The following is a 19,341-nucleotide window of genomic DNA, read 5'->3' as shown; positions in this document are numbered from 1 at the left end:
AAAATAACAAATACATTGCTTATAAAAACATCTTAAGATGAGAGTTTTGGGGAAAGTTAAAATGATTTAAGGGCTTAAGAGAGCACTCAATCGACTGGGCACATGTGCTGCATGCAAAATGGCCCAGGTTCAATCTCCAGCATTGCACTGTCCCCTGAACACCACTGAAAGTGACTCCCAAAAGTAACTCCCAAGCTCAGAACTGAGGGTAACCCCCAAGCACTACCTGGTGTGGCTGAAAATTTGGTCCCTTCCCCAAGTGTTACATATTTTGACCCTAAATAACCAGATACATAGTGATCTCTAGAACAATTTGCTAGATCTTGTATACAAAAAAAAAAACCCTAAAAAAGCTCACAAATAATGCAAATTCTCATACCATTCAACTTTTAATCTAAACTTCTTTAAAAAGAAGACAAATGAGGAAGAACTCACTGAGAAACTTTAGCAATTTGTACTTGTTATAACTATAAGACTTCTTTTCAAAGAAAATAAAAAGCTTATATCAATTTGGCCTCCTTTCTTAGATGAGGACAAAAACTTGAAATTCTTTCCCACATTCCTGGTGAAAGTGAGCAGCAGCCTCAAGTCCGTGGCAGTTAACATTTAAGAATGATCTATCACCTTCTTTCTGCACAGTCAGCATGCCCCACTGAGTCCAGTGTGGAGGCTTAAGGGGGAAAGGCATATAAGAGAGTTGGAAATTCCCTTGGTGAGGGGATGTGAGGAGAAGCACCCCAAAGTTTTAATGCAAAACAAAGTCCCAATTTGACCTTTAAATGAAAAAGAATCCTGCTTAAGAAAATGGGTTGTTCAGGGAATCGTAGCAGATAGTTCGGTGGGTAGGGCCTTGCACATGGCCACCCCTGTTGATCCCTGGCATCCCGTAAGGTCCCCTGGGACTGCCAGGAATGATCCCTGAGCACAAAGCTAGGAGTAAGCCTTGAGTACCGCAGGGTGTGGCCCAAATCTTTACCCCCAAAAAACTAAAAAGGGATATGGAGTGAGGCGGAGGGGAGAGAAAAAGAGAGAAGAGACTGATGGGTTGTTCAATTTGTTCAAAAGGCTGGGGACCCCACTGCCAGGAGTTACTTTGCCAGAATTAACACCTATTTGCCACTGCCCTCATTGTCACTGCCCCTCATTGCCAGGAGTAAACCCTCTAGACCATGCCCCTAAGCACTGCTAGGTGTGAAGAAGGAAGGAAGGGACGGAGGGAGAAAAACTAAAGAACAGAGAAATAAAAGGAAGGAAGGAAGGAAAGAAAGAAAGAAAGAAAGAAAGAAAGAGAAAATGGACTTTAGTAATAAAATGTTTTTTGGCATTTAAAAATGTTTACATTTATGATAAATTCACATTCAAGATCCTAAAGCATATTAATCTATAAATCTAAGAACAAAGCTACCTAGCTTGCAAAGCCCATGTACTCCTGGACAAAAGTACCTGAATTTTGTTTGTATGACAATGCTGCAATTTTTTTATTTTAATGAATCATCATGAGATACAGTTACAGACCTACATATTTTCATGATTACGTTTCAAACAATGTTCAAGTACCTATCGCTCAGCCAGTGCCCATTCTCTCTCTCTCTCTCTCTCTCTCTCTCTCTCTCTCTCTCTCTCTGTCTGTCTCATTTTATTGAATCACCGTGAAATAGTTACAAGCTTTCATGATTGGGTTACAATCACAAAATGATCAAACACCCATCCCTCCACCAGTGCACATTCCCCCTCACCAATATCCCTGGTATAAGTCCCCTTTCCCCATCCTCCCCCTGCCTCCATGGCAGACAGTATTTCCCATACTTTGTCTCTACTTTTGGGCATTATGGTTTGCAATACAGACACTGAGAGGTTATCATGCTTGGTCCTTTATCTACTTTCAGCACACATCTCCCATCCCAACCGGTTCCTCAAGCCATCATTATTTTAGTGATCCCTTCTCTATTCCAGCTGTTTTCTCCCCTTTGTTCATGAGGCTGACTTCCAGTAGTCTTCCTGTCCTGTGTATCTACTATGCTTAGGTGTCAGTCTCATGTTATGTTGTTTTATAATCCACAAATGAGTGCAGTCCTTCTATGTCTGTCTCTCTCTCTTTCTAACTCATTTCTCATAGCATGATATTTTCCATGTCTATCCATTATAAGCAAAGTTCATGACTTCATCTCTCCTAACAGCTGCATAATATTCCATTGTGTAGATGTACCAAAGTTTCTTTAACCAGACATCTGTTCTAGGGCACTTAAATTGTTTCCAGATTTGGGCTACTGTGAACAGTGGTGCAATGAACATTTTAGGTACAGATATTTTTACTGTGTTTTTTTTGCATCCTCGGGATATACTCCCAGAAGTGGTATTGCAGGGTCATATGGAAGCTCAATTTCTAGTTATTGAAGGACTGTCCATATTGTTTTCCAGAAAGGCTGGACTAGTGGGCATTCCCACCAACAGTGAAAGAGTGTCCATTTTTCCCCACATCTCATTGTTGTTTTGATTTGCATCTCCCTGATGGCTAGCGATGTGGACCACTTTTTCTTGTGCCTTTTGACCATTTGTATTTCTTTTTTGAGGAAATGTATGCTCATTTATTCTCCCCATTTTTTGATGGAGTTGGAGGTTTTTTCTTGTACAATTCTACTAGTGTCTTATATATCCTGGATATTAATCCTTTATTCTTTCCCATTCTACAAAATCAACACCCAAAAGTCCATGGCTTTCTTACATACAAATAGCGAAAGAGAAGAAAGAGACATTAAAAAACAATCCCGTTCACCATAGTACCTCAGAAAATCAAGTACCTCGGAATCATCTTAATCAAAGAGGTGAAGGACCTATACAAGAAAAATTACAAAACACTACTTCAAGAAATAAAAGATGACACTAGGAAATGGAAACACATCCCCTACTCATGGATAGGGAGGATTCACATGATCAAAACGGCAATACTGCCCAAAGCACTATACAAGTTTAATGTGGTCCCTCTCAGGATACCCATAACATTTTTCAAAGAAATAGACAAAACACTCCTGAAATTCATATGGAACAATAACCCCCCACGAATAACTAAAGCAATCCTTGGGGAAAAGAAGATGGGTGGCATCAACCCCCCCCAACTCCAAACTGTATTACAAAGCAGTAATAATTAAAACAGCATGGTACTGGGCTAGAAACAGACCTGCAGACCAATGGAACAGAGTTGAATATTCTGTCACAGACCCCCTAATATATGACCACTTAATCTTTGACAAAGGAGCAAGAAATGTAAAGTGGGACAAGGAAAGCCTCTTCAACAAGTGGTACTGGGAAAACTGGATAGCTATCTGCAAAAAATAAATAAATAAATAATAAAAATAAAAAATAAAAAATGAACTCTGACTTCTAATGCCAGGCACAAAATTCAGATCAAAGTGAATTAAAGACCTCGATATCAGTCAGAAATCCATAAGGTACACAGAGGAAAATGTAGGCAGTTTTCCACAACATTGAAGCTAAAAGCATCTTTAAGGATGAAACAGCACTGACCGTGCAAGTGGAAGCAAACATAAATAAATGGGACTACATCAAACTAAGAAGCTTCTGCACTTCAAAAGAAACAGTGCCCATTCTCCACCACCAATGTTTCCAGTGTCCCTCCTTCAACCCCCACCCCTTCCCACCCTCTGCCTCTGTGGCAGACACATACCCTCTCTCTTTCTCCTTTTGGGTGTTATGGTTTGCAATAATGCTGAAATTTTTATTCTTTATTTTTATATACTTTTATATATAGTTCTTGGGGGAATACAGGATGCTGGGAATGAATCCAAGGTGGCTACGTGCAAGGCAAGTATCCTACCTGCTGTACTATCTCTCAATCCCAGAGAACATTTATCTTAAAGTACTTGAAAAGCATGTGGTAAATAACAAAGCATTATACAAGTAAATATTTGGTATTGTTTGGATGGTGTTCAGAATCAAACTTTCCATCTTTCTAAAAAATGAGCTATTGTTTTTAAGCTTTCTCTTGTGGCAAGTCTCTAAGTCAGTACACCTCAGCCCATATCTCTGGGCATAATAGTCTTTTTTAAAAATTTTTTAAAATTTATTTTTTAATTAATTTTTATTAGTGAAACACCATGAGGTACACTTGTAGACTTACAATTTTTTTTTAAATTTTTATTAGTGAGACATCATGAGGTACAGTTGTAGACTTACAACTTTTTGTGCTTGGGTTTCAATTATACAATGATCAAATACCCATCCCTCCACCAGTGCCCATTTCCCACCACCACGGATCCCAGTATTCCTCCTACCCCCACCCCCCATCCCACCCTGCCTCTGTGGCAGGGCATTCCCTTTTGTTCTCTCTCTTATTGGGTGTTGTGGTTTGCAAAAGAGGCAATGGGTGACAATCATGTTTGGTCTATAGTCTACTTTCAGCATGGGCATAATAGTCTTTGATATCATTCTCTTCAATATTTCTCCATTGCTCCCTCCTCTGACAGCCTTGCTTCTTACCTCTTAGTGTTAAAGGCCTAAGTGCAGAGCCAGGAGTAGCCACTGAGCAACACCAGGTGGGTAACAAAATAAATAAATAGCACTGTAGCATTGTCGTCCCGTTGTTCATTGATTTTGCTCGAACGGGCACCGGTAATGCCTCCATTGTGAGACTTGTTGTTACTGTTTTTGGTTACTGTTTTTGGAATACTGAATATGCCATGGATAGCTTGCCAAGCTCTGCTGTGCGGGCAGAATACTCTCGGTAGCTTGCTGGACTCTCCGAGAGGGATGGAAGAATCAAACCTGGGTCAGCCACGTGCAAGGCAAACGGCCTACCCGCTGTGCTATCGCTCCAGTTCTAAATAAATAAATAAATTAACGATTTTAAATAAAGTAAAATAAATGTGCTCACGTGACCCTATAAGAAGCCTACAATGCACAGGCAGAATGGTCTTTGGTTTCCATTATCGACAGGAAGAAAGAGAGGCTCAGACCCTGGAAGTCCACACGTCAGTGATTTTAAGTCCCTGATTCCAAGTCTAGGACTTTTGCCACTACTTCCAGAAAATTAAAGCTGGAGCCTGACACAGAACTGAAAACTCAGGAGAGAGAGTGGAAGCTGGAAAGATACATCAAAGCGCTTTGGATCAGTTTGCAGACAGTATGGAATCCATTTATGCTGTTGGAGCGAGATGATGCTTTGTTGTGTACATGTGAGGGTAGACGATGCATTACTCCTGCCGTAGACACTGCTCACTGCCTACCTCCCTCAGTAACCACTCTCTTCTTCCTGTTAACAGGACCTGGGCAGTGGCAGTCTCCCTAGAGTTCTGTGCTCAGAAGAGTGGCCATAAATATAATCTGAAAGTTTCATCTGGAAAACTGAGTCAGTGTGTTTGCCCCTCCCCTCCCCTCCCCCCTCCTGGACATGTCTATAATACATCTTGTTATGCCCCATACACAAAAGTATTCATATGGGAAGATATATGCACATTAATCACGGCACTTTGTACAATGACCAGAACACAGAAATAAGCTGTCCAGTGGCAGATGAATAGATAATAAAGTGTGATACACACACACACACACACACACACATATATACACACACACAATAATTTTACACAGCCAGAAGGGAACATGAAATTATGCAATTTGTTGCAACTGAACTGAAAGATCTCATGTTAAGTCAGAAGGACAAAGACAAACACCGAATATTTTCACTAATCTGTGATATAAAATTTGTGGAATATAAAATAAAACAATATGAGACTAACACCCAAGGAAAGTAGAGTCAAGGGTCAGGAGGATAGCTCCACAGTTAGGAAGCTGACCTCATGAGCTGGAGGAATAAGCAGTTGGGATAGAGAGGGAACCATTAAGTAAATGATGGTTGGAGGTGTTGCTAGCGATGCAAGATGTATGCTGAAAGTAGACTAAGGACTAAACATGATGGTCTCTCAGTGTCTGTACTGCAAACCATGATGCCCAAAAGGAGAGAGAGAGTAAGAAGAAAGGTGCCTGTTATAGAGGCAGGAGGTGGGATGGTTTGGGGGTGGCAGAAGGGATACTGGGACAACTGGTGGTGGAAAATGTACACTGGTGGAGGGATGGGTGCTCAATAATTGTATGACTGAAACTCAATCATGAAATTTTTGTAACTGTAGCTCATGGTGATTCAATTAAGACCAAAAGCAACCGGTGTTGGCATGGAAGTGGCAAGAAAGGGACTCTCGAATGCCAACTGGTTCAGCCCTTTTGGAAAACAGTATGAACGATTCTCAAAAAACTAGAAATTGAGCTCCCATTTGACCCAGCAATACCACTCCTGGGAATATACCCCAGAGAGGCAAAAAAAGTATAGTCAAAGTGACATCTGCACTTGTTTGTTCATTGCAGCACTCTTTACAATAACTAGAATCTGGAAAAATCCTGAGTGCCCGAGAAGAGATGACTGGTTAAAGAAACTTTGGTACATTTACACAATGGAGTACTATGTAGCTGTTAGAAAAAATGAAGTCATGAAATTTACATACAAGTGGTACTACATGGAAAGTATCATGCTTAGCGAAATGAGTCAGAAAGAAAGGGACAGACACAGAAAGATTGCATTCATCTGGGGAACGTAAAGTAACAAAATAGGAGACCAACACCCAAGAATAGCCGAGATAAGTACCAGGAGGATTACTCCATGGCTTTGAGGACAGCTGCACATGCTAGGGGAAAAGGCAGCTCAGATAGAGAAGGGAGCACCAAATAAAGGGTGTTGGGAGGTTCCTCTCAGGATGGGAGATGTGTGATAAGAGTAGATTATAGACCGAACATATAAAATCCTGATCCCGGAACCGTGCGGCCGCATTCGCGGCCGCGCGACATCTTTTCAAAACTTTTTTTTTTTTTTATGACATCTTATTGTCTTATTCCTACTTTGGACAAACTTGCAGGCTATCGAATGTAGCCTGTCCACAGGGCAGAGTCTGGCAAACTCCTGTGGCGTACCAAATATGCCAAATACCAGTAACAATGATGGGTCTCATTCTCCTAAATAGCCTTGAATATAATCTCAGGGCTAGGATGAAAGAGACGTTACTGGGGCCTGCTCGAGGCAATCGACGAATAACAGGATGAAGAAATGAAATGAAATGAAATAGACCGAACAAGATTGTCACTCAATGTCTCTTTTGCAAACCACAGCACCCAAAAGGAGAGAGATAACTAAAGGGAATGCCCTGCCACAGAGCTAGGGTGGGATGGAGGGGTGGGGGGTGGGAGGGATACTGGGACTGGTGGTGGTGGAGAATGGGCACTGGTGGAGGGATGGGTATATGATCATTGTATAACTGAAACCCAAGCACAAAAATTTGTAAGTCTATAACTACCTCATGGTATCTCACTAATAAAAATTTAAGGGAAAAAAAAGCATTCTTGTCAAGAAAATTTTTAAAAAAGTATGTTATAGGGAATTACATGGTAAGGGAATGGAAGATACCAAAGGCGGGTATTTCTTTAGGTTACAGAAACAGAAATGTTATAAATGGAGAAAAATAGAAGGGGCAAGGCAAGAAGAGCTGGTTTGGAGGAAATATAGAGGCAAGGGTCAGGGGCCTTGGGTTTGGCTGGGGTGTAGAGGGGAGGTATCTGTTTATACCTAAACCACCAGAGCCAACATTACTGTAAGCATGGGACCCAAACTATAATCATAAATTTAAAAATGTGTCTGTTGAGACAGGTTGGCGGACAGTGGTGGAGGGATGAGAAAACTAGTTTTGAGACTGGAGTTGGAAGACTGTATGCATGAAGCTCTATTGTCAACAACCTAGTAAATCACAGTGCTTAAATAAGCAAATAAATAAAAAAATAAAACAGGCTTGCTTGTCAAACCCATGTTCTCCCTTGAACATGTTTGTCTTCTGTCTCACATATAAGGAAGTTTCAATAAATTTTCTTGCTGTATTAGGGAACAAGCATGCGCGCGCGCACACACACACACACACACACACACACACACACACACACACACCATAACAGCCATCAGCCCAGGAAACTGCAGCACACACACATTAACAGCAATCCTGAAGCATGACATTAAGGTCCAGGAAATTGCAAAACTCAGCTGAGCTCAAGTAACTTTGGGGTTTTTTAAGTTTATGGTCCACAACCAGGAAGCAATGTTCAGGGCTTACTCCTGACTCTGCACTCAGGTATCACTCCTGGCGATTCTAGGGGATCATATGGAATGCCAGGCCACATGCACGGCAAACGCCATTCCCACAATACTATTGCTCCAGACCCTAACTCAATTAACTTTATACCACTGAACTAACATCAGTGAATTTTTACTTCCTCATTCCTTTTGTACGAAAGCAAATGCACTTCTAGAGTTGACTGTTTATTAGTTCATAACCAGTGTAACTCCTTGCCTTCTGAGGCTGTGGTTTTCAAGACAACCACATTCTCCCCATAAAGTGCTCTGTCACTTAGGCTGAATGAACTAGTCTGAACTAGTCATGGCTAGTCTGATCTACTAGATCAGGTGGGTGCCTGCTAGTTCTAAGATTATAAAAGACTCAAGCACCACACATTTTGCTTTAAGACTTTTAAGGGCTAAGAAAAAGATAAGCACAAAGGGCAGGATTCACTTATGCTGCTTACAGTAAAATCAGTGTCTAGCTTGCCTTGAGCAAGACTTGTTCCCAGTTCACTCCCCAGCTCCACATAACATCTCCTGAGCATCACCATGAGTGACTCCTGAGCACTGACAGGTATGACTCCCCCATAAGTGTTTCCAACAGTCTCATATTTGGATGTTTAGACACCCTTCCACAAATAAGTATACATGGGGAGTAGGAACACAAGTAAAGGTGTGACAGAAGAGCTTCAAAGAGTAAATATTTTTTTCTCTTAACATTAATTTTTTAAAAATACCAAAATGATGATTAAAAATCCCAGGGTTATTTAATAGGATACTCTAAAATCTGAAATTTGGTGAGAACACACCTGGCTCAGGGATTCATATATGTTTAATGTTCCAACATTTGCTAAATGAATGGAAAGTACAACAAAGAGTGTGCAGAAGGAAGCAGTTAGGATGCACATGGTAAGAGGAAATTAGCACATCTGCAGAATTTCTGGTCTCCTGGTGAAATAAAACAATCTGCTGGTTTAGATAAAACTAATTTGGTTTCTGATAGCTTAATCAACAATGAACTGAGCCATTAAACTAAGAAATTTAAGTATTACCATTTCCTTTAAAGAACAATGCAATCAACATGGTATTAATTAAATCACCAGGAATGCAGCCAGTCATTTCATGCCTGGAATATATGCCAACAGCTCTAAAAATTCTGAAGCAACCTTGACAGGCAGGCTATAAAAGATAAGTGTATTTGGGTCTATTATCTGCAGAGGCAGCAATTTCCAACTAGAAGGAAAGAGGCTGGGGAGATAGTACATCAGGAAGGGCACTTGCCCTGCACACAGCTGACCTGGATTTGATCCTGGGCACAAATGTTTCTCTGGGTCCTTCCATCACTGATCCCTGGGCACAGAGCCAGTGCAGGGTGTGGCCAAAACACCCAACAAAACCAAACAAAACAGCAACCTAAATAACTAGATGTAGAAACTAGTGAGAAAAAAATAAAAAGAACAGTGAAAAGAAAATGAGAAAAAAAAGAACTTCTCCTCCTTTTCCTCCTACTCCTCCTTCTTCTCCTCCTTTTTTTTTTAGTTGAGTCACCATGAATTACGAAGTTACAAAAATTGAGTTTCAGGTATATATTGTTCCAACCAATAGGAGTATATTCCTGAGTGCAATGCAAAGCCAATAGTAACCCCTGAGCATCACCAGCTTAGCCAAAAAACAAAATCAAGCAAACAAAAGAATTGTGACTGAGGGGGTACAGTCTCCTCTTCCCTAAATGTAGAATGTTACTTACAGTTTAGTTACAACAAATTCTGTGTTAGTGAAACACCATCTGAGCAAATTGTCCCTTTAATATTTTTTTCTTTAGTTAACGCAAAGTACAAAATAATTTGAAACCTACTTTCCCTGAAATTACCAGCAATATGACTTTTTAGTCATGTAATACCTGACTTGGGTTCATGACAGATCTAGAAAATTCAAGACAAAAATAAGAAAAATATAACACTTCCAAAATACTCGCCTAATACTGATATTATTCTTAAAGATCTCAAAGATCCTAAACTGGGAAGAACTCACCTCTCACAGCAGATAAAATTTAATCTGAAAAACTAAGCCTACTCGGATTGGAGTCGAGCATCCTCCACCTAGATCCTCCAAATTCCAGTAGGCGGGGGTCACACCCACCACCTGGCCCCCTGGCGCCGTGTAATCCCATCAACGGCCAAGACTCAGAGACTATAAAATCCAGCTCCCAGACGAGAACAGTGCAGTCTCCTGCCCCCGCGCCTGGCTGTTTCTCGCCTGGGCCCCTTGGAGGGGAGCGGGTTGAGCTTTCCTCCCCGCCCCAACCAGGGCTCCGGCGGCCGAAGACCTCCAGCACCAGCCACCACCATGCTGAGGCCACTCTCCGCACACATGAAGGTACTGGCAGAGGGACAAAGCCACGTGGGTTCTGGGGCCGAGATCTCCAAGCCTACTCAGATTCGAGTCGAGCATCCTCCACCCAGATCCTCCAAATTCTAGTAGGCGGGGGTCACACCCACCACCTGGCCCCCTGGCACCGTGTAATCCCATCAACGGCCAAGACTCAGAGACTATAAAATCCAGCTCCCGGAACCGCGCGGCTGCATTCACGGTCGCGCGACATCTTATCAGGACATCTTTTTATGACATCTTATTATCTCATTCTTACTTTGGACAAACTTGCAGGCTATCGAATGTAGCCTGCCCACAGGGCAGAGTCTGGCAAACACCCCGTGTAGTACCAAATATGCCAAATACCAGTAACAATGATGGGTCTCATTTTCCTAAAGAGTCTTGAATATAATCTCAGGGCTAGGATGAAAGAGACGTTACTGGGGCCTGCTCGAGGCAATCGACGAATAACAGGATGATGAAATGAAAATGAAATGAAATGAAAAACTAAAAGTTATTTTTAAAAGTTTCAGAAGGGGCCAGAGCAATAGCACAGAGGGGAGGGCGCTTGCCTTGCAGGCAACTGACCTGAATTCAATCCCCAACATCCCATACGGTCTCCTAGCACTGCCAGGAGTAAATCCTGAGTGTACAGCAAGGAGTAGGACACAAGCTATCAGAACTTGTGGGACGCAGAAAAAGCAGTGTTAAGAGGAAAGTTTATAGCTCTGCAAGCATTCATCAGGAATGAAGAAAGGGCCCACATCAATAACTTAACCTAACAGCTTAAGATACAGGAAAATGGCCCACAAAAGGAGCTCAAACATGGCAGGAGGAAGGAAATAATAAAACTTAAAGCAGAAATAAAAGAGTTAAAAAAAAGTCCAAAAGATCAACAAAACCAAGAGCTGGTTCTTTGAGAAAATAAATGAGAGAGAGAGAGAGAGAGAGAGAGAGAGAGAGAGAGAGAGAGAGAGAGAGAACCCTACTAAACCAAATCAGAAATGAAAAGGAGGACAAACAGAAACTACAGAAATTCAAAGGTCATTAGACATTACTTAGAGAATCTTTATGCTATGAAACAAGAAAACCTTGAAGAAATGGATAAATTTCTGGATTCCTATAACCTACCAAGGCTGAACTAAGAAGATCTGGAATATCTGAACAGACCTATCACTATCAAGGAAACAGAAATGGTAATCAAAAGTCTACCCAAACAAAAGCCCAGGCCCAGATGGATTCACTGGTGAATTTTTTCAAACCCTTAAAGAGGACCTACTGAAATCCTTTTTAAGTTTTTCCAGGAAATTGAAGAAACATAAACATTCCCAAATACTTTCCATTGGGCAAATATCACCCTGATACCATAAGCAGAGACACCACACACACACACACACGCACACACACACACACACAAGAGAACTAGATCCTCAACAAAACAGTAGCAGATAAAATCCAACCATTCCTCAAAAAAAAAAAATCATACACCATGACCAAGTAGGATTCATCCCAGGGATGCAAGGATGGTTTAATATTCTCCATTCAATAAACATAATACCATATCAATAAAAAATAATAAAAACCTTATGACCACATTAATAAAAGCAGGGAAAGCATTTATTGCTGAAAAGATCCAGCACCCATTCATGATAAAAATTCTCAACAAAATGAGAGTTGAAGGAACTTTCCTCAATATAGTCAAAGCCATCCATCACAAGCCCACAGTAAGCACTGTCCTCACAGGGAAAAGCTAAACACTTTCTTTCTAAGATCAGGCACAAGATAGGGTTGCCCACTCTCACCACTCCTATTGAATATACTACTGGAAGTACTTGCCATAGCAGTTAGGCAGGAAAAAAGATACAAAGAGCATCCAGATAGGAAAGGAAGAAGTCAAGCTTCCATTATTTGAAGATGACATGATACTATACTTAGAAAATCCTAAAGACTTTACAAAAAAGCTCCTAAAAACAATAGGTTTGTATAGTAATATGGCAGTTTACAAAATCAAAATCCAAAAGCCCATGGCTTTCCTATATATAGATAATAACAGAGAAGAGATTAAAAAAATCCCATCACAATTATGCCACAGAAAATTAAGTACCTAGGAATCCGATTAACTAAAGAGGTGAAGGAGCTATACAAAGAAAACTACAAAACACTACTTCAAGAAATAAAAGAGGACACAAGAAAATGGAGATACATTCCCTGCTTGTGAATTAGGAGACTTAACAATGTCAAAATGGCAATACTCCCCCAAAGCATTATACAGATTCAGTATGGTTTCTATGATTTTTTTTAAGAAAATAGATAAAACACTCTTGAAATTCATATGGAACAATGAACCCTCACAAATAGCTAAAGCATTCCTTAGGAAAAGGAAGATGGGAGGCATCACCCTACCCAATGTAAAATGGTACACAAAGCAGTAGTAATTAAAACAACATGGTACTGGAATAAAGACAGACCTGCAGATCAATGAAATGAAGTTGAATATCCTGACACAAACCCGCCATAAATATATACATATACATATATATATTTGAAAAGGGTGCTGAGAAAGTGGTGCTGAGAAAACTAGACAGCTACACACAATAAATAAATAAATAAATGACTCAGACCACTTTCTAATGCCATGCACAAAAGTCAGATGAAAATGGATTAAAGACCTCAATATCATACATTAATCCATAAGGTACATGAAAGAAAACAAAGGCAAACCCTCCATGACATCAAAGCTAAAGGCATCTTCAAAGATAAACACCACTGACTAAGGGGAAGCAAAGATAAACAAATGGAACTACATAAACGAAGAAACATCTGCACCTCAAAAAAAAAAACAGTGACCAGGATACAGAAAGAGCCCATGGAATGGGAAAAATTATTTACCCAATACCCATCTGATAAGGGGTTAATGTCCAAGATTTATAAGGCACTGGTAGAACTTTACAAGAAAAAAATATCCAACCCCATCAAAAAAAGAGAAGAAATGAACAGAAACGTCATCAAAGAAGAAATACAAATAGCCAAAAGGCACATGAAAAAATGCTTTACATTGCTAATCATCAGGGAGATGCAAATCAAAACAACAATAACATCTTACACCACAGGGACTGGCAAGCATCCAAAAGAACAAGCAAAACCAGTGCTGGCATGGATGTGAAGAGAAAGGGACTCTCATTCATTATTAGAGGGAATCCCAACTGGTCCATTCTTTTCGGAAAACAACATGGGCATTCCTCATAAAACTAGAAATTAAGCTTCCATACGACCCAGCAATACCACTTCTGGGAATATATCCAAGGGGTCCAAGAACAAAGCAGAAACACACAGCAGAAACACATCTGCACTCTTATGTTCATTGCAGCACTATTCACAATATTCTGGCTATTCACAACAGCCAGAATCTGGAAACAACCTGAGTGCCCAAGAACAGATGACTAGATAAAGAAACTATGGTACATGTATACAACAGAATACTATGCAGCTGCTACGAACAATGAAATCATGAAATTTTCTTACAAATGGTTCGACAAGAAGAATATCATGCTTACTGAAATGAGTCAGAAGCAGAGGGACAGACATAGAATATTTGCACTCATTTGTGGCACATTTTAAAAAAAATGGTGGTATAGAGGCGCCAGGAGGTCAACCTGTATTGGTGGGGCAAGTGCATCAGCAGCCTGATAGTGCTTCCACACTTCTAGATACCCCAAAATTGCTGTTGTGCCTTTGGCCAGACCCCAACAACTTGGGGCCAAGTTCATCCAAAAATTAAACGGCCAAAAGTTAGGTATGAGGAAGATACACTCACAAACCACCTCCAGCTCAGCTATATAAGCTCATTTATGGGCCTTATTTCAGAGACCCATAAATCTCAAAAGAGAGCAAAAGATGCAGTTAGGGAGTGTAGCACAGAGGTAGGCGGGAACCTGTGACTGAGAGCTCCAGGCCCACTTGGATTGGGACTGGGCCTCCTCTCCCAGATCCCCAGTTTTCCAGTAGCTTGGCAGTCACACTGAAAAACTGCCCACCTGCGTCATATAAGCTCATCAATGGCCAAGGCCCAGGGACTATAAACTAAAACTCCCGAAAAAGAGTGCCACAAAATGACCTGACCCGGCACCAGGCTGTCTTCACTGGGGCACTCCAGAGCAGGGCAGGTGAGAGCTCTCCTTGCCCCAAGGGACCCAGGTCCAGCAGCCAAAAACCTTCACAACCCAATCGTCGCTCAAGGCCACTACTCCCTATGCGCTCGGGTTGAGCCTCACGCATGAGAGAAGTCCTACAGAACCCAGGTAATGCAGAACTTTGTGCCTTGGTCTCTGGGCTCAATGGGACCAGGAGCAGAGATCCTCTGGAAGCTTCCCCCAGTCTCTGGTAACCCAGGGGTCACACCCATTAGCCACCTTCAGCCGGCGCCAGATAATCTTGCCATCAGCCACCGTCTAAATCACACTGCTGCTTCTCCTGAAAGGGAGCATAACACGAGGCCCCATAACCATGCCACTGGACTCTGTGTCAGGCTGTTTCACACAGGGGACCCCAGAGGGGGGCAGGTGAGAGCCCTCTCCACCCCAAGGGACCCAGCCCCAGCAGCCAAAAACCTCCACAACCCAACCTCCGCCATGCTCAAGGCCGCTCCCCATGTGCTCGGGTAGAGCCTCATATATGAGTGAATATATTCCTGGACACATCATAAAACACTCCCTATCCATTCTCCATAATTACCACACCACAACTGATGGGGTTCAGATAATAGGCAACAAATCACAGAGGGAAATATATATATATATATATATATATATATAATATATATATGCATATATACGTATTTTCAGATATATATACCAAAGTTCACATCACCCAAACTTTAACATGTTAATGATATCTTATAGAATGTCTTAATGGCTCCTACCAAAATAGAACAATCTTCACACTGTTTCCTATATGAACACTATTATGTAAGCATGTTCAGCAGTTCTTCCTAACAGACAATACGAAATACATTATTTCAGTTGCGTTTTGGGACAGGGATTGGGGTTTGGAATAGAAACACCCCAAATTTGGTGGTGGGAAGGTGTAATGGTGGTGGGATAGGTGTTTGAATATTGAGTGTAATCAAACACTGTGAACTAATTTATAAAATTATAAAATTAAAAAAAAGTAATGTGTTCATGCCCAATTCAATCAGATTAATCAATGGCTGAATAAATAGCAGTGCTTCTACATTATATATATATATATATATATATATATATATATATAGGCCAGAGTGATAGCACAGCAAGTAGGGCGTTTGCCTTGCATGAGGCAGACCTGGGTTCAATCCCCAGCATCCCATATGGTCCCCCAAGCACTGCAAGGAGTAATTCCTTAGTGCAAAGCCAGGAGAAATCCCTGAGCATTGCTGTGATCCAAAAAGCTAAATAAATGCATATATATATATATATATATATATATTCCAAGACTAATACCCAAGGACACTAGAAACAAGGGTCAGGAGAATGGTCCACAGTTGAAAGCCTACCTCATGTCATTGGGGGAGAAAGCAGTTGAGATAGAGAAGGGACCACTATAACAATGATAGTTGGAAATGATCACTCTGGGTAAGAACTACATGCTAAAATTAAACTGATATACATAATATCTCACTACCTTTACTGCAAACCATAATGCCCAAAATTAAAGAGAGAAAGGGAAGGGGGTAGGAGGGAGAGAGAGAGACAGACTGAGAGAGAGATGCCACAGAGGCGCGCTGGGGGGAAAAGAAGGGTGGTGGGAGGGAAGCTGGGGACATTGTTAGTGGGAGATGTACCCTGTTGGAGTGATGGGTTTTGGGACACTGTAAGACTGAAACCCAATCATTAATAGCTTTGTAACTGTGTATCTCATGGTGATTCAATTAAAATACTAAGAATGATAATAAAGAAGCAGATGTGAGGTGTTATAATTCATACCATAAAGCTACAGAAATCAAAATTGTGTGATAATTGGAACAAAGAGTCTCAGAACAACTGAACAGGATTGAGAACCCAGACATAAATTCTCAGAAACAGGAACAGTGAATCTAGGCCGAGCATTGCATTTGATGCCTGGGCAAATGTGAATAAAAAAAGACGTAACTTCTATCTTCAAGGTACTTAATGTCCGATGGAAGAAACAAAACCAAGCAAGGAATTACAGAAGGTGACAAATGAATAAAAAATTATGTATTCTGTAAGTTGTAGTATGGGATGGAGGATGAAAGTTGCAATTATTCTTAGATAGGTTGGTGCTATGGTTTGGAATGGTCTAGGCCCTAATCATCAGGAAGTGGGATATGAGGGGGATAAGCGACAAGATATTCCAGGAGACATCATCACAAGTCCAGAATAAAGTGCCTTTCGCGAACTATAGGTAGGAATTTAGATTTTAAAGTGATTTTGGTTTAGTTTTTGGCCATGCAGACTTTGCATGGGGCTTCTGTGGGCTTGGTGAGTCAGAGACCATGTGGTAACTGGGATTTAACCCAGGTCTCATATGCTCCAGCTCTCTGAGGTATTCCCCGGCCTCATATTCTAAATTTTAAGAAAATATAATTTATTTAAGGAAGCATTGTCACTTTTTACTACTGAATAAAAGGACTGAGAGGGCACAACAAAAAAACATACATGATCTAAAAATATAGTAGTGGTTTAGGTGAGAGATAAAATTTGGACAAGGATGTGAGGTAGAAGGAAGAAAGAGGTAATGACATGCAGAACTGACCTAAGCAGAATGACAAGGAAGTGCAAGATTTGGGGGAATTTTCATTGGAGAAAGGAAAAAAGGGTTTATTGGGGAGATAGCAGATCAGAAGGGCTCAGGCCGATGCTGAGTAATTAACTGTTGAATCAAGAAGTTCCAACTATTTTCATTTTACATATTGTCATAAATTTTTCCAGGACTTTTCACAGAAAAGTTCAGTAACATAAGGGAAGATGTAAATAGGGTAACCAAATTATTTCATCTTGCCGGAAGTGTAAAAGGGGAGACAAGAAAACAGTGCTGGGCTGGAGTGATAGCACAGAAGATAGGGCCTTTGCCTTGCACACGGCGGAGCCGGGTTCAATTCCCAGCATCCCATATGGTCCCCTGAGCACCGCCAGGAGTAATTCCTGAGTGCAGAACCAGGAGTGTGCATCTCCGGGTGTGACCCAAAAAGAAAAAAAACAGAGCCCTTTCAATGGAGAGATTATAAGGATAGCACCAATCATGCACGCTACACTGGACACCATGATACAAGGTAAGGTAAGGTAAAGGTAAAGGCCCTCCCGTTGATCGTCGATTTGCTCGAGCGGGCCCAGTAACGTCTCCATTGGAGACTTTGTTGTTACTGTGTCTGGCATATCGAATACTCTCGGTAGCTTGCCAGGCTCTCCGAGAGGGGCGGAGGAATCGAACTCGGGTCGGCCATGTTGGCCGCTTGTAAGGCAAACGCCCTACCCGCTGTGCTATCGCTCCAGCCCATGATACAAATGGACAGAAAATGAAAGAACCAATGGATTGAAGTATCAATGAATTTCAAGAAGTATCTCAGTGGGACATATAGGCAAGTGAATTATAAAGGCAGGAGAATGTGCTGATAGTGGGAAGTTATCATTTGCTTATTTTTTGTTTTTTTTTTTTTTGCTTAAATTGGACCATCTCTCCCGCTAGGAAAAAGTTAACTATTTCAATTCAACTCTCCATGTTTTCCTGTAGCATCGTTTTTCGGTACCATCCCCGCCCCCCAATGCGCTATCCATTGCGCCACGGAGCTGGAGTGATAGCACAGCGGGTAGGGCGTTCGCCTTACACGCGGCCTACATGGCCGACCCGAGTTCGATTCCTCCGCCCCTCTCGGAGAGCCCGGCAAGCTACCGAGAGTATTCGATACGCCAGACACAGTAAAAACAAAAGTCTCCAATGGAGACGTTACTGGGCCCGCTCGAGCAAATCGACGATCAACGGGAGGGCCTTTACCTTTACCTTTACCCCGCCCCCCAGCCCCACCTCCTGGGTTGTCGCTGTCCTGAACCATAAAGGACCACCCCAAGTTATTCCCTCCGTGAAGATCTGTATTCGCCACTCGGATCTCTCCTCCTGTGACCCTGTCGGGCCGCATCATTCCCCTGACCAAGGCTGGCGCTCCAAGCTCCCGGCCGTTCTCTAAACGAAACCAAAAGCTCAAGCTCTCGAGTGCCAGGAATCAAGGCTGGGCTCCAATTCTCATGAACTGAACTGGAAGGCACCGTGAACCCGCCAGCCCAGGGCGGCGGCAGGACGCTGTCCCGCGGCGACATCAACAGAACCGCACGCCCCGCCCGAGAAGAGAAGCTCTCGCTGGGAAACGGACCCTTTCCCGGCCGCAGCGCGCAGGGCGAGGGCGAGGGGCTGACCGAGCGGCACCGGAGCGCGCGGGCACAGATGCAGAGGGCCGCGGACCTAGGCCTGGCGCCCACCTACCTTCCTCCTCCCCTGACGCAGTCTCCCCGCCGGCCTCTGCCATCGCTCCTGCACGGCAGGGTCTCGCCCGCAGCCCCAACGCGCAGCGAGCAGAGTCGAGCTCGGAGCTCGGAGCAAAAACCCGCTCAAGATCCAAATCCCGGGAAGGCGGCGGGGCTGCCGCACGCACTTCCGGGTGCGCGGTCACGTGGCGATCACGTGATGCGGGCGGGCGGGGCCTGGCCGGGTCTGTTTTGGTTCCCGGGTGGAGGCGAGGACAGCGTCTGGGCCCGGGAGTCTCAGGCTCCAGCCTTCTGTTTTATTTATTTGAGGGGGCGGGTAGGCCCTCCCACCTGTAC

The 19,341-nt window shown here is 42.4% G+C and overlaps 1 protein-coding gene across 1 annotated transcript in view; it reads right to left on the bottom strand.

Moving 5' to 3' along the window:
* LOC130018566 (HSPB1-associated protein 1-like) overlaps positions 1-19,058 on the bottom strand; it is a 64,235-nt gene extending 45,177 nt beyond the window's left edge. The window contains exon 1 of the mRNA XM_056109319.1: positions 19,004-19,058. Coding sequence (XP_055965294.1) covers positions 19,004-19,046 — 43 coding nt within the window. The 5' untranslated portion in view covers positions 19,047-19,058. The remainder of the gene's footprint in view (positions 1-19,003) is intronic.
* Positions 19,059-19,341: the final 283 nt, after the last annotated feature.

The sequence above is a fragment of the Sorex fumeus genome, unplaced genomic scaffold, assembly GCF_029834395.1.
Source record: "Sorex fumeus unplaced genomic scaffold, SorFum_2.1 ptg000265l, whole genome shotgun sequence".
Taxonomy (NCBI): Eukaryota; Metazoa; Chordata; class Mammalia; order Eulipotyphla; family Soricidae; genus Sorex; species Sorex fumeus.
Note: the sequence above shows the minus strand (reverse complement) of the source record. Positions and strands in the feature narration are given on the sequence as shown.